Here is a 15912-nt window from a genome sequence, read left to right as displayed (position 1 = left end):
GCGGTATGTATCCAGCATGAGTGGTGTGTATGAAAGCCACATCTGCATAATGTATCCTGTACTCTGAGAATTATTCGTGAGTATTCTTAAAAAGTAAAAAAAAAAATATAGTAATTATGTTGTATAGATTTGTCATTTGTTAAATTTTATCATTTTGTACACAAATAACATTATTTTTAGTGTGCGTTTGATAGCATTGAAGGGAGAGGGACCCAAACATATTTCTGGCCCTGGGACCACTCAGGGACCACTGTATAGTGATAACAAACAAACTATAATGTATAAAAAAATATTTTATTTGCAACTAGAGTATGAAAGCCAATAAAGTGACATCATATTTCCGAAATACAAACTGGGAATTCTCAAAGTTTGAAATCTGGACAATTCAGGAATGTGATAAATATCAGAAAACATTACACGGTCAGGAATTCTTTCAAAACACTTTTTCATACATTAATACAAATAGACAGTGGACAATCTTGGTCTGTCGGGTTATGAAAAAAAACATGATAATGTAAACACTACATACACCATACAAGACTACACAATAGAATAAATACAGATCCACATAGATCGAGATATCAGGGGGATTTAAAAGTGATAAGAAAAACATGAACATTGATTACTCAAACGGACTATTGGCTATTTTGGAAACAATGGCATAGCTTAGGTTGCCAGTGACAGGGGCATAACTTTCACCCCTGTGGACCATTAACACTCTCAAGTCCCTTTAGCCAGTCCAATATTGGAACCCCTTCTCCCCAAGCACATGTATTGAATTTTAAGAAAATACTGATATAATGAAACTAGTATGCTGTTATTGCTCATATATACAGTATAACCCCTCCTACCCCCAGATTGTAATCTTGGTCCTCGTGTAATATGGTTTTAAGTGGGCCCCATCCAACCCCTCCTCAGATTGTAATCTTCATCCTGAGGAGATCCTGCATAGTAATAATAATAACTTATTGATAACAGGTGGTTTAACTGTTGGGACGACTAGTGATCCTGAGAACTTGGCTGTGGAAACTGAGACTCTGCCGAACCCCGTCGTGAATGGAATGGAGGAGAGCATGGTCAACTCTCTGCTCTATTCATTGTCTATGAGACAGCTGGAGAGAGTCGAGTAAAATGCTCATCTATTTTCCTGCAGTCTCTAAGACATTCAGTAGAGCAAAAGTGGAGCATGGACACCTCAGTTCTATTTATGTCGTGGCTCTGCAAAGTCTGACTCACGAGTTCCGGTGCTCTGTTCTTGGCTTCGCTAGGGGTTCTAGCAATCAGATACTAGGAGCATTTAGCTCACACCCCCTCTCAATCCCCCTAGACTTCTTCTCCTCCACAGGGAGGTGGTAGTGCTACTGTACCTGAAACAGTCCACCTTATTTTGGTCTCAGTGTGTTTAGTAGTTGGGCATTGTTATACAGCTACTGCTCATCTCTATTACTGTCTATGCAGAGTGCAGCAGCCAAGATTAATTTAGTATCGGCTGCTGCTCTCTGCAGAGGCAGGCACCGACCAAGGTGATAGAGGAGCTAAGCAGCACATGCATAACATATGCCCTGTTAATAAACACACTAAGACCATCTTTACAATAAGTTTGATCCTTTCGGGCAGCAATCCCATTCACTGGCTGCCGCTCAAAGGAAAAGCGATGCTTCATGCTCAATAAGTGTGGAGAAGATTCCCCAGCTGGATAATGGCAGCTCCAGCCGTGGAGTGGAATGTTTAAGTGACAATTGGGGAAGTGTAGGAGCAGGACTTTGAAATTTTCTACCATGATGTAATTTGCCACCCAGTGCAATTTTCCCTCTGGCCCCCTGCATCACACCAGTGTTTGGAAATACCATTGATTCTGCTTTTGGGTCTAGTTCTGCACCTGATTAATTTTATACCTATCCAGATAGAGCTTGTAATTAATTTCTGCATGAAATCATATGACAAACATCTATTGGCTGAGTGCATGTCAGCTTAAGACTTCATAGTTTTACCTGCTTCTTGGAAAATAGTTTATACAAAGGTTACGTAAACTTTTGCAGTGATTTGTATTGCTCCCTTGCAACATAAATGAGTGCATATTGATTATTTAACCGTTTTGTGTATACAGATACTGCGTAGCCTTATATTTCTCAGCATAAAAGCAAAGAAAGAAACCTTGCAGTCATGTGTAGTCAACTACATGAGCCCATTTTTCTTATTGGCCTACAGAAAGTACAGGAGGAAACAAATACCAAACATATGATTGCTGGTTCAGTCTACAAACATTGTATAACTGTAGAAAAATACAAAATAAGAAGGTTTGCCTGACTTGCGAATCCAAGGTTTCAGGTAAAAGGGGATGCATGGATAATAGATCCAAACTGGTTTATGGGTGTCAGCGATACTGAAAATAACGGAGTTGTGTGCAGGAATCCCAGGGAATTAAAATAACATCCTTATTCCAAAAACATTAAAAACATGGTAAAATTATGCAGGAAAAATGGGAAGGAAAAGAGGGTTACAAAGTCACATTAAAGGGTGACACGTTTTGAAATGCATGGGTTCTTAATCATAGCCTTATCCTCTAATGTGACATGTCACCCTCTAATGTGATTTATTACCCTATTTTCCTTTCCACTTTTCCTGCTTAATTTTTCACCAATTTTCATTCATGTTTTTACTATTTTTTGGAATCAAAATGCTATTTTCATTCCCAGACATTGCTGGACACAACTCTGCTAATTTCAGTATGGTAGGACTGTAGTCTGTAACTATGGAGATACATACACTGGTGAGCAAAAGGGTAACAATGTTTTGAACTTTAGACTTTCAGGCTCCATATCTCACCATCCACTACTGCTTCCAACCTAAGACTACTATCATTTTATAGACAATCATCTTGGCTATCTCATACATAAATTTGACTTGCAACTATTTAGCACATGATTAGATATGCAGATTCTTGTCATGTCACTGCATTGTTACTGTTTTGCTCCTAAAAATCGAAATTTTTATTATTTTGTTAGTATTTTGAAAATCCACCTTTGGCTTTCAACACTGCCTGACTCCTTCTGGGCATGCTCTCGATCAGATTCAAGCAAGTCTCGGCTGAAATCTGATCACAGGTCTCTTCTACACATTCCCAAAGTTGGTGCATACTGGTTGACCATGTATGTATACAGTTTTTTCTTCAACTCCACCCACAAGTGTTCGATGGGGTTAAGGTCTGGGGACTGTGGGGGCCAATCCAGCACCTCTACTTCATTGTCATTGAACTATTTCTTCGCCAATCTCAATTTATGCTTAAGGTCGTTGTCCTGCTAGAACATTATATTGATCCTTTCATAACCATAGTACTCGAGTGTACAAAGTAAATTGCCCTGTTGGAAACTCACATATAGCTCAGCATTGAGACCACCTTCGATCCTGGTCAAGTATCCAACTCCTTTGGCTGTGAAACAACCCCATAGCATCAGGCTTCCTCCTCCGAACTTGACAGTTCCTTCAATTTCTCGATCCATTAGCCTCTTTTTCCCTTGTTACTTTCAGACCCATTTGCACCCATCAGAGCCCAGTCTATTGACTTTCGTTTAATCTCTCTAAATCACCCATTTCCAATCTTCTACTGTTCACTTTTTGTGCTTTTTTGCAAACTCAAGCTGGCGCTTCTTATGACGATATTGAAGTTGAGGCTTCTTCACCTTTTTTCAACCCACCATTCCAGACTTGTGTAACGTGCGTCGCACGGTGCTTGCATGGACGTCTGTAATCTCGCTGTTACGAGGCATACAAGCCACCTCCACTGCCATGTTTGTCACACCAGAAATGATAGACATTGTGATGAGCCGACTTGTTGACTCCAATATTTTGTCTGGACATCCACCTCTTGGCTTTTGAATAGATGGATGTGCTTTATTTCGTATTCTTCCAAATGTCATGGCGCTCACGTGATGCAGTTTGGCAATTATCTTTGCCGAGAGACCGTTATCAATGAGCTGGATGATGCTGTTTCTCTTTTCTTGGGAAATCTTCATGGCTGCTTCCAGATTCAAACCATTGACCTTTCACTTGGGAATCAACCTAAAAACACACTAAGCTTTTCGGGAATGTGAGAACAGGTCGTATGTTGTAGTATACAGGAAGAAAAAGATTTTCCACCACCAGGAGCAAAACAGTAACAATGCAGTGACATGACAAGAATCTGCATAACTAATATGCTAAATAGTTGCAAGCCAAATTTATGTATGAGATAGCCAAGATGATTGTCTATAAAATGATGGCAATCTCACGTTCGAAGCAGTAGTGGATGGTGAGATATGGAGCCTGAAAGTCAAAAGTTCAAAATATTGTTACCCTTTTGCTCGTCAGTGTAGCTCTGCATAAAAACTCTATAGATTAAATCATTGGAGATTTTGAATTTAAACTGTTTGCAAAGTTGTTTCATTTTAATTGGGATACATTGGAGAAAGATTGGTTGCAAATGAACACATGACAAAAAAAGTGAGCATTGCACATTGGGAACAGTTGTGTATGGCGCCACATTTATTGCTGAAAATTAAAAGGATTCTCCAATCTTATGACATTGAGGACTTAAGGTCCTTAGGGTAGATCATCAGATCACTGATGATCTGTCCAATGGTACCCCCATGATCAGAAGGAAAAAAACAGTAAACGGAGCCAAACCAGCACAGCTCTGTTCACTGTGTAGTGGTTCTTGCCAAGAACTGCAGATTTGCTCCTATTGAAGTGAATGGGTGTTGGTCCCTAAATATATGATACTGATGACCTATCTGTAGGATGAGTCATTATCAGAAGTCTGGACAACCCTTTTAGGAAAATTTGCAGCATAAATTGACAAAATGCAGATTTAGATTCATTTCAATAAAGTCAATTTCTATGAGGATATTCTGTAAATTTTATATGCAGCGTGTAGATGAGACTTTCCACAATTCTGCTACTGTAATACACCGCAAATTTCCCAAAATTCGGACTAACATCCTCAGTGTATCCACATTGCTTGAATAAATCCTAAGTACATAAAATACAGTAAGTACAGTAGACAGGTCTGTTGTAATACAATTTTCCAGTGTCACCATGCACCTAAGTCAAATTATAGAAGAAAGATCCTCACGTCGATAAAGTCACAGATGGTCGTATTTTGGAAAATGACAAGAGCACTTTAGTGTTTTATGCTGACTGTAGTTCAGTTCATTTAAAACACAGCAAAAAGTAAGCTAAATCTGAAATGATGTTTGAACATGTATAACAATTGTAAAGACAATGGCCCCGGTCATCTTGATGATAATAATAATAATAATCTTTTTATTTATATAGCGCCAACAAATTGATGAACAGTGCTCTGAAGTAACATGCGCCAAATTTAGGGGTACATTTTTTATCTGCCACATGGCATTACAAGAAATGTACTCCAAGGATATGTGCCACCTTTGAGGCATATAGTATGATGGATTTGTCATCAATGCAACCTCCAAGGAAGGTCCATTTTTTTTTTTTAAAGTTGGTGGAGCTTACTGCAACTAGCGTAAAAATGCCCAAATTTGCAAATTTTTTGAACAAGTACAAATTGCGCAAAATTTTTTGGACACTCCAAACAGTTTTACACCAGAATCCTGCTGAAAACTTTTATATTATTTATCCATGGAGAATATGGTGTGAGATAAAATACTTGCTTGAGGAGATTGATACCTTCTGAAATAAAGCCCTATAAGATTTAGGACTAGGTGAATACTGTATATTAATAATAATTTTAAAAAATCCTATAAAAAGTTGCATAGTATAATAACTAAATACTACAAAACTTCACAAACGTAAATTTGCAAGAGACATTCATACAGCTTGAGCTACAATATAAGAGTGACTCTTCAGAGAAGGTTCCAATTTTTTAGTTTGACAGTTCTTCCAAAATGGCAGTGCTACAAGTAATAAGCCCATAGCTCCTATTATAACGCATATTCCGCAGAAATAGAAGGCTATATCATAGGACTGTGTCCAGTCAAAAAACCAACCTGAAAAAGAAAAAAAAAAGTTAATAATAAAATCATAAATGATTTTTATAAGTATAAGGATTTGTTAGAGAAGCAAAGCAAAATCTAATTTTTGATACTGCCGCAGATTACCCATAAAGCTGGTAAGTATACACAACTCCTGTTACTCCAATGGTAACGTGAGCCTGGTCCCCCCCCCCCCCCCCGTATTATGTATTATGGCCAACGATGATATCTCATGTAGACACATGACCACTGCAGCCAATCACAGTTGGTTACACCATTTCTGAAGGTTGGATGTGCAGGAAACTAAACCAATGGCCCATGTAGACAGGCCAATCCAAGCCATTAAATGATCGCCAATTGGCAATATACTTGGTATTGGCAGTTCGTCTCCAGTTTATGAGACTGACGTGCTTTCGATAACAATGACAATTAGACTAGGGTCATATGATTGCATTTTCTCTCATCCAACAAAACGGGTCCGATTATGCTAATCACACTCTGATCACAGTTTGATCAGAGTGTGATCACAGTGTGATCCGATTTTCTCAGATGAGGAGAAGATGAGAAAAAAAAATCTCCATTCTATCAGTCCATGCAATCAGACCACTCTTGGATATCATCCAAGTGCTGTCCAATTTTTTCCACTTTCTCATTGACTTGTGATCTGAATATTGGATGCATATGTTGCATGCTGCTATTTTTTTTCTGTGGACAGACCAGAAAAAATTGATCATGTGAACGGACCCATAGCATAACATAGCAAAACATCGGATCGCACTCGGACCAAAAATACGGTCGTTTGCACGAGCCCTTATGACAGCATAAAAATCATCTCACCCTACGAATGAACATTTTGCTTGTTCCTCAGGATATTTCCGGCCTATTCTTATCAAAGCTTGTTTGCTAATTATTGACTTGTCTGAATGGGCCATAATGGTACCATGAAAGCATCAAGGGAGGTGAATAAAGTGCATTTTTTTAATCTATAGCCCAAAAAAATCCCCACCTACAGTACTCTGCTTATACAATATGGTGAGAATTTGATTTGCATTACACCTGGAAATTTTTTCTACAGCAAATGCACTATGTGTGAATGTTCTCCTAATGTAGAAATTCATGACAAATATATTTTCAGCTGCAAGAGCTACTGTTTGATCTCAGGTCCCGCAGACACCTTCACCTGATGACAGGTATGTTTACTTGACATAAGGCTGACAGCCAGCAGGATTCAGGAACTGCTGTATGCCGGGAAGTACACCGAGTCCTGACTAAGTCAATACACTGCTGGAGAATGTATATCAGATTACAGCTATTAGTCTGAAAGCCTTTCTGCCATTGCTGATGTACACACATGCAAAGCCATAGCCAAAGGAAAACAAAACTCTCGTTCTTTTATCTTACCAACCATAGGTGGTCCTAGGCAGTTTCCAATTCCAGCAAAGAACATCAGGATCCCATAGGCATGAGTGAGCTTATCCAACCCCACAGTGTTTGTTGTTACATACGGGAATATTGACCAGTTTCCAGTAAAAAATCCTATAGTACCGGCAATAACAGCCAAGGTACCATATGTCTTGGCAAACGGAACTGCAGATACTGCCAAACCTGTCGCTATTAAAGTGAATACATACAGATACAATGTATTCATCCACTTAAAATCTGCAAGAATTCCCAAAACAAGCTTCCCGATTGCCATCATGAGGCCGAGGATGAACACTAGGGGCACTACCATGTCCTCTTTATCAATATTGGCACTTTTGGCTACATCTTCCAGAAGAAAACTTGGAGGAAATCCTCCAATGTCAAATAATAAAATGTTGATGAAAAGAGCAGCAAATACTTTGTCTCTGAACAGGTTTATGGTGTCTTCCCAGTAGTCCAGGTAGGTATGGCACTTGTTCTTTACTAGCTGTTTGCAGTTGTATTTCTCTATAACTTTGCTGTTACAATTGTCCTTTATTACGTCACATTGAGTCATCTGGGGGTAATTTTCTTGAGAGCAGCAGTTCCCATTGGCTTCAGATGGTTTCTCCTTTTCAAGCATCCCAATATTTTCTTCTTTCTTCTGGTCTTTTTCATGGTATATGAGGTAGGCGTCAGGAACATTTTCCAAACCAGGCTTTTCTACTGCAGCTTCAGGTAGTTTTGGTAAGGGTCTCATTAGGATGCCACATGCTAATATATTTAATGCTAATGCTCCAATAATTAGCAAACAGCCATCTATTCCATAGACTAAAATCAGCTCCTTCTGTAAACTTGCATATATAAAGGTACCAACACTGGAACCTGAAAAGGACACATACAGTAATATCATCAGTCAAATTTACTTAAGGTAAATTTTCTACTTTACCATGCAAATTATTTGCTTTCTGCATATAAGTGCTTAATCAGACATCCATTTTCACTTGCGTGTCCTATCTGTGGTTTTCACTGATAGAAAATGTTTTTTTGTGCACAAGAAAAATCGCAGATGTCTCAATAAGGCCTAAGGAGAAGTGTGGGCCCCCAGGTCTAATGGGTGCTTGTTTTTTTAATTGTGTCTTATTATTTCTATATCTATCTATATAGATACTGTATGTATATCTATATAGATAGATAGATCTAACTATCTATATATATACAGTTGTGCTCAAAAGTTTACATACCCAGGCAGATTTTTTCCTTTCTTGGCCTTGTTTCAGAGAATATGAATGATAACAAAAAAAATTTTTCTCCCCTCATGGTTATTGGTTGGGTGAAGCCATTTATTGTCAAACTACTGTGTTTTCTCTTTTTAAATCTTAATGACAACCAAAAACATCCAAATGACTCTGATCAAATGTTCACATACCCTGGTGATTTTGGCCTGATAACAAGCACAGAATTTGACACAAATGGGTTTGAATGGCTACTAAAGGTAACATCCTCACCTGTGACCTGTTTGCTTGTAATCAGTGTGTGCATAAAAGCTGAGTGAGTTTCTGGGATCCAGACGAACTCTTGCATCTTTCATCCAGCCACTGATGTTTCTGGATTGTGAGTTATGGGGAAAGCAAATGAATTGTCAACGGATCTATGGGAAAAGGTAGTTGAACTGTATAACACAGGAAAGGGATACAAAAAAATATCCAAGGAATTGATAATGCCAGTCAGCAGCATTCAAACTGTGATTAACAAATGGAAAATCAGGGGCTCTGTAAAAACGAAGCCACAGTCAGGTAGACCAACAAAAAGTTTGGCCACAGCTGCCAGGAAAATTGTTCAGGATGCAAAGAAAAACCCACAAATAACATCAGCTGAAATTCAGGACTCTCTGAAAACTAGTGGTGTGGCTGTTTCAAAATGCTCAATAAGGAAGCACTTGAAGAAAAATGGGCTGCATGGTCGAGTCGCCAAAAGAAAGCCATTAATGCGCAAATGCCACAAAGCATCTAGCCTACAATACGTCAAACAGCACAGAGACAAGCCTCAAAACTTCCAGTACAAGGTAATTTGGAGTGATGAGAACAAAATTTAACTTTTTGGCCACAACCATAAACCTTACATTTGGAGAGAGGTCTTCAAGGCCTATGAGGAAAGCAACACGATTCCTACAGTAAGGCACGGAGGTGGATCGCTGATGTTTTGGGGATGTGTGAGCTACAAAGGCACAGGAAACTTGGTATAAGTTGAAGGAAAGATGAATGCAGCACATTATCAGCAAATACTGGAGGTAAATTAGCACTCACCAGCCCGGAAGTTGGACATGGGACGTACTTGGACGTTCCAACATGAGAACGATCCAAAACACAAGGCCGAGTCTACATGTCATGGGTTGCAGCAGAACAAAGTGAAGGTTCTGGAGTGGCCATCTCAGTCTCCTGACCTCAATATCATTGAGCAACTCTGGGGAGATTTCAAGCGCGTGGTTCATGCTAGACAGCCCAGGAATTTACAGGAACTGGAGGCTTTTGCCAAGAAGAATGGGCAGCTTTACCATCTGAGAAATTAAAGAACCTCATCCACAACTACCACAAAAGACTTCAAGCTGTCATTGATGTTAGAGGGGGCAATACACGGTATTAAGAACTGGGATATGTGAACTTTTGATCAGGGTCATTTGGATGTTTTTGGTTGTCATTAAGATTTAAAAAGAGAAAACACAGTAGTTTGACAATAAATGGCTTCAATAACCATGAGTGGAGAAAAAAAATTTTTGTTATCATTCATATTCTCTGAAACAAGGCCAAGAAAGGAAAAATTCTGCCGGGGTATGTAAACTTTGAGCACAACTGTAAATAAATATATATATATATATATATATATATATATATATATATACAGTCATATGAAAAAGTTTGGGCACCCCTATTAATCTTAAGCTTAATGTTTTATAAAAATTGGTGTTTTTGCAACAGCTATTTCAGTTTGATATATGTAATAACTGTTGGACACAGTAATGTTTCTGCCTTGAAATGAGGTTTATTGTGCTAACAGAAAATGTGCAATCTGCATTCAAACAAAATTTGACCGGTGCATAAGTATGGGCACCCTTATCATTTTCTTGTTTTAAATACTCCTGCCTACTTTTTACTGACTTACTAAAGCACTTTTTTTGGTTTTGTAACCTCATTGAGCTTTGAACTTTATAGCCAGGTGTATGCAATCATGAGAAAAGCTACTTAAAGTGGCCACTTGCAAGTTGTTCTCCTGTTTGAATCTCCTCTGAAGAGTGGCATCATGGGCTCCTCAAAACAACTGTCAAATGATCTGAAAACAAAGATTATTCAACATAGTTGTTCAGGGGAAGGATACAAAAAGCTGTCTCAGAGATTTAACCTGTCAGTTTCCACTGTGAGGAACATAGTAAGGAAATGGAAGAACATAGGGACAGTTCTTGTTAAGGCCAGAAGTGTCAGGACAAGAAAAACATCAGAAAGGCAGAGAAGAAGAATGGTGAGATCAGTCAAGGACAATCCTCAGACCACCTCCAGAGAGCTGCAGCATCAACTTGCTGCAGATGGTGTCACTGTGCATCGGTCAACTATACAACGCACTTTGCACAAGGAGAAGCTGTATGGGAGAGTGATGCGAAAGAAGCCGTTTCTGCAAGTATGCACAAACAGAGTCGGCTGAGGTATGCAAAAGCACATTTGAAGAAGCCTATTTCTTTTTGGAAGAAGGTCCTGTGGACTGATGAAACCAAGATTGAGTTGTTTGGTCATATAAAAAGGCGTTATGCATGGTGGCAAAAAAACACAGCATTCCAAGAAAAACACTTGCTACCCACAGCAAAATTTGGTGGAGGTTCCATCATGCTTTGGGGCTGTGTGGTCAATGCCGGCACTGGGAATCTTGTTAAAGTTGAGGGACGCATGGATTCCACTCAGTATCAGCAGATTCTTGGCAATAATGTTCAAGAATCAGTGATAAAGTTGAAGTTACGCAGTGGATGGATCTTTCAGCAAGACAATGATCCAAAACACCGCTCCAAATCTACTCAGGCATTCATGCAGAGGAACAATTACAATGTTCTGGAATGGCCATCCCAGTCCCCAGACCTGAATATCATTGAACATCTGTGGGATCATTTGAAGAGGCTGTCCATGCTCGGCGACCATCAAACTTAACTGAACTGGAATTGTTTTGTAAAGAGGAATGGTCAAAAATACCTTCATCCAGGATCCAGGAACTCATTAAAAGCTACAGGAAGTGACTAGAGGCTGTTATTTTTGCAAAAGGAGGATCTACTAAATATTAATGTCACTTTTCTGGTGAGGTGCCCATACTTATGCACCTGTCAAATTTTGTTTGAATGCAGATTGCACATTTTCTGTTAGTACAATAAACCTCATTTCAAGGCAGAAACATTACTGTATCCAACAGTTATTACATATATCAAACTGAAATAGCTGTTGCAAAAACACCAATTTTTATAAAACATTAAGCTTAAGATTAATAGGGGTGCCCAAACTTTTTCATATGACTGTATATATATACATATATATCAAACGGAGAGGTCATACAATACAGTCTACAAATACACATTACATGTCAATATCAAACCAGAGTAATTCTCTACTGTGTATAGTTATGACTGCAGTGGTTATACAGTATTTCATCCTCAGGCCCCCTAGAAAAAGAGGGCCTTGAGCAATTGCCCAGTTTGCCACATCTTTAAATTGTTCCTAGGACACTATAAACGCCCTTTAAGCCTGCCTATCTTAAAGAAGCACTCCAATCAAAATTTTTATCCTCTTAATATATTGCAGTCATCATATTATATAGCACTGCGTACTTACAATTGCTCATTTTTCCCTTCTGCCTAGTTAATTCTTCTCTTTTCTATTAGGTCTATGACCTCGCATGTTAAAAAGCAGACTAGTCTGCTTTTAATCAAGTGATATCATAGACCTAATGGAAAATGGAAGAATTAACTGGGTGGAAGGGCAAAATGAGCAATTGTAAGTACACAGTGCTGATGACTGCAATATATTAAAATGATAAAAACTTTGATTGGAGTTCTTTAATTATTGGTAAAATCAAGGAGAAACCAGTTATACACAGTGATGAAATATATATTGTGTTTTGTAATACAAGTAATACTGAAAAGAAAATGAAAATATGCATACAGTAAAAACACATTGGATACAAATGAGCTACCTGTTGAGACGATCCCAAGTGCAAGCCCTCTCCGTTTTTCAAAATACTGACAGGTGACAGTCACGGTGGCCGTGTACAGTAACCCACATCCAAAACCTAAAGTTAAAAAATAATTAGTTATTTAGAGGCTATTTATGTTTACAATATAGAAAAATCAGATTGTTGCAAGAATTTTCTTGGTGCATCATAAAATGTAAATATTGTGTCCAAGAGGTTGCAGCAGCCCATGCACATAAAATAGCCTTATGCCAACAGCTATTGCTGCTTGCATGTACTGGATGAGCATAATTTACAAAAGCAGAGGGAGCTGCTTGTCTGCTAGGGAAATAATGGGTTAAATGGAGAAATGTGCAGGGCCAGCCAACTCATAAGGACATCCTTCAAATCTGCAATGCTGCTATCAGAATTACACATGTGACCAAGACTTAAAGGGTAAACATCATTTCTATTATTTCGAAATAGTCATAACCAGATAGTGTTACATATTCTTTTTAACTAACCTGTTTTTATTTTATTGTTGTACATTTTTTTTTATATTTTCTCTACATGATAATGAGGACAGTCATTTTGCCTGAGGTAACAAGAGACAAGCTCTGACACTTTAATTTTTATGGGAGAGTTTAATAGGCATGCTCTGTTATCTGTGCAGAGGACATTGTGCAGAGAGGAGGAGGAGATGATCTGTGACATTGCCTACTATGAATTAAGTGATACAGCGTTTTCTACTGTATATAGTGGTGTTATCTTTCATTGTAATACTTCTTGTGATGATAATGAGATAGTTGCTGAAAAGTATTCTCTACAGAACAAGAAGTTGCAGCCAAATGTTAGGCTCTGCAATATTTTAGATTTATTTTAATATTAGTAATGAGAAATATAAAAAAGCACACACATTTAAAAAAAAAGAATTCTTAACATAAAAACTTGATTTAAACAATAGATAATGTCCTGATGGCACATTCCCTTTAACCTATAATAGTGTGTACTGTCCTCTTTTTAAAAACAATTTGTTATCAGAAAAATGTGTTAGAATTATTTAATCAAATTGTATATAAAAATACATGTTGTTTCACTATTTTCATTAAAGAGTTCTTTTATCAATGGTATTTTTTTATAAAAAGAAGATTCTCCTGACAGTAGACATGGAACAATTACACTTCCAAAGATTGGAGCTACATTCAAGGACTATAACGTGTAACCTTCCGATTGACATAATATTCATCCGTGGAGCTGAATTAACTCTTGAGCATGGGACGTAAGAAGAAACTGATGTAAATAATTCACTTACCAACCATAATTCCATATGAGAAATACAAGAAGTAGACATTGGGTGCAAAGCTGCTTAGAATTAGACCTCCAGCCACCAAGAAGCTGCTGAAAATGGTGACAGGACGAGCACCAAAAGAAGAGACACTTGCACTACACAAAGGACCTGGAGTGGGGAACAAATATATCAGTGCTTTTGTTTTTGAAAATTAGAATAGAAATTGTATGTATCATAATATTTAAATTAAACATATAATTGGTCACAGGATGGTACATTACTCAATATTTGGCCATCTGGATACCTAGATAAGCTCTTCTGCAGGTCTACATTCCACTTTTATACTTTTTTTTACCTAGATTACACCCTCTACTCTATTTATTCCTACCCCCCATTTCAGCTCACATTTTAACCTCTTCTAGTTCCAAGCTTCAACTCCCTTTCAAGCTTTTCATCTCAACTCATGAGGCCTTCCTAAACTTTAGCTTGATCTCTGCCTTTTTTTTACAGGAGATTGTAAAATAAAGCCTGGTTAAAGCAGTTCAATGTCCCTAGTAGCATCCTTATGCTTCGATCACCTTGACCAGAGCTTCTGAAACTTTGAGGCTAGCCAAAGTTTGGGGTGTCCCTAGTTATTTGAAAGGTACAGTGGACAAGGAATTTTCCGTAGAAGTGATCATAAGCTGTACAGTCCTTTTTATGGCTGAAGCTAACTATAGTTAGACAACATCATTGACTCGATTTGTACTCATTGTAATTATATATTTAATTCAGAAGACAAAACAGGAAAACTGAAAGAGATTATTAATTGAGGCATGGACTTCCACTACAGATGGTAAGGCTTAGACCTCATTTTACTGTCTGATGAGAGCCGGACATAACATTGTCTGTATGATTAGTATTTGAAGACTAGACCTAGACCATACATGATTCAGCAGAATAGTACCCAAGAGTGATTAATGTCCAGTCTAGTGGAACAACATGATGTCTAGGTGTTAAGGCCATAATACAGACCCCAATGATAAAACCTATTCAAATTGCTCATATTGACGCTAACCATGAAAGCAGCCTAATGGGCTGGTATGTAGCTCTGCACATACTCTAGTTCAAGCTTTCCCAAAGCATTTTCACTGTGCTTTCGAGATTGTAATCAACAAATTGATATGCTTCACTCATGGTAGATGTTCTCATATTTGGTCCATTTCTGCTCTACAGTGCATGGACCTCTTTTTTCCCTATTTCAAATCCAGCTTATGAAAATCTTTGGGAAGCCATTCTTCATTTTCAAACAAGCCAATGTATCCCCCCCCCCTTTCCTCCAAATTTAGGCTCCTATTAGTTATATTTTTGTCTAAGTAGACATTAAACTCTTAGGAAAAAGGTCTCTGTTCCTTTTTACGATTTTTGACTCTTCTCTTCCAATCAGTATTCTGCCATTTATTGTTGCTCAATGAAGATATTGGTTATCTTAAATGTAAATCCATCATGTTCCTATTTAAAGATTGCTCTATTTTCTGTAAATTCAAAAAACAACAAAAAAAAAACATTGGGCTATACTTTTTTTCTTTACATTTGTTATCAATGTTTTTATCTCTCCATAGTGAATGTTAGATAGCAACTGGTCTCTAAGTTACTTGAGGTCGTTAAACGCTTGATGGATTTCCTGAGGGTTGTTTCCTGTTGTTAACGTTTTGTCAGCAGAATTCATAGTTCCAAGAAGTAAAAAATACTGAGATAACATATCACCTGGCACTTCTTTGTAATAAATGTGTTAGTCTAACCATATGTAATGATAGTAAAAGCAATTTATGCAACCTTTAGCATAAGGTGACCATATGGCTTCAGGTTAAATTGTATTCCGTTTGTTGATTTTTCACTAAAGGAGACTGGGAAAAGTATAAATAGGTGTTCAAGGAAAAGAGGTCAGATTAACTGTGTGTGATAACACATAACCAGTTATGTACTTTATGTTTTTGCTTGGTCATGGGAAATTACTTTTTAGCAGTATACTTCAAAAGTCAACCACAAAATGATCTG

The 15912-nt window shown here is 37.9% G+C and overlaps 1 protein-coding gene across 5 annotated transcripts in view; it reads right to left on the bottom strand.

The window, feature by feature from the left end:
* Positions 1 to 280: 280 nt before the first annotated feature.
* The window catches only part of SLC16A9 (solute carrier family 16 member 9), a 30037-nt gene continuing 14405 nt past the window's right edge, over positions 281 to 15912 (bottom strand). For 4 of the 5 annotated variants that reach the window (XM_073685462.1, XM_073685464.1, XM_073685461.1 and 1 more), the window contains 4 exons: positions 13900 to 14043; positions 12612 to 12707; positions 7392 to 8276; positions 281 to 6005 (listed from right to left, as the gene is read on the bottom strand). In XM_073685462.1, coding sequence (XP_073541563.1) covers positions 5827 to 6005; positions 7392 to 8276; positions 12612 to 12707; positions 13900 to 14043 — 1304 coding nt within the window. In that variant the 3' untranslated portion in view covers positions 281 to 5826. The remainder of the gene's footprint in view (positions 6006 to 7391; positions 8277 to 12611; positions 12708 to 13899; positions 14044 to 15912) is intronic. The other variant, XM_073685465.1, reaches the window with a different exon arrangement.

This window comes from Phyllobates terribilis, unplaced genomic scaffold, assembly GCF_046119375.1.
Source record: "Phyllobates terribilis strain yellow unplaced genomic scaffold, ASM4611937v1 Scaffold_5__5_contigs__length_657084704, whole genome shotgun sequence".
In the NCBI taxonomy this organism is placed as follows: Eukaryota; Metazoa; Chordata; class Amphibia; order Anura; family Dendrobatidae; genus Phyllobates; species Phyllobates terribilis.
Note: the sequence above shows the minus strand (reverse complement) of the source record. Positions and strands in the feature narration are given on the sequence as shown.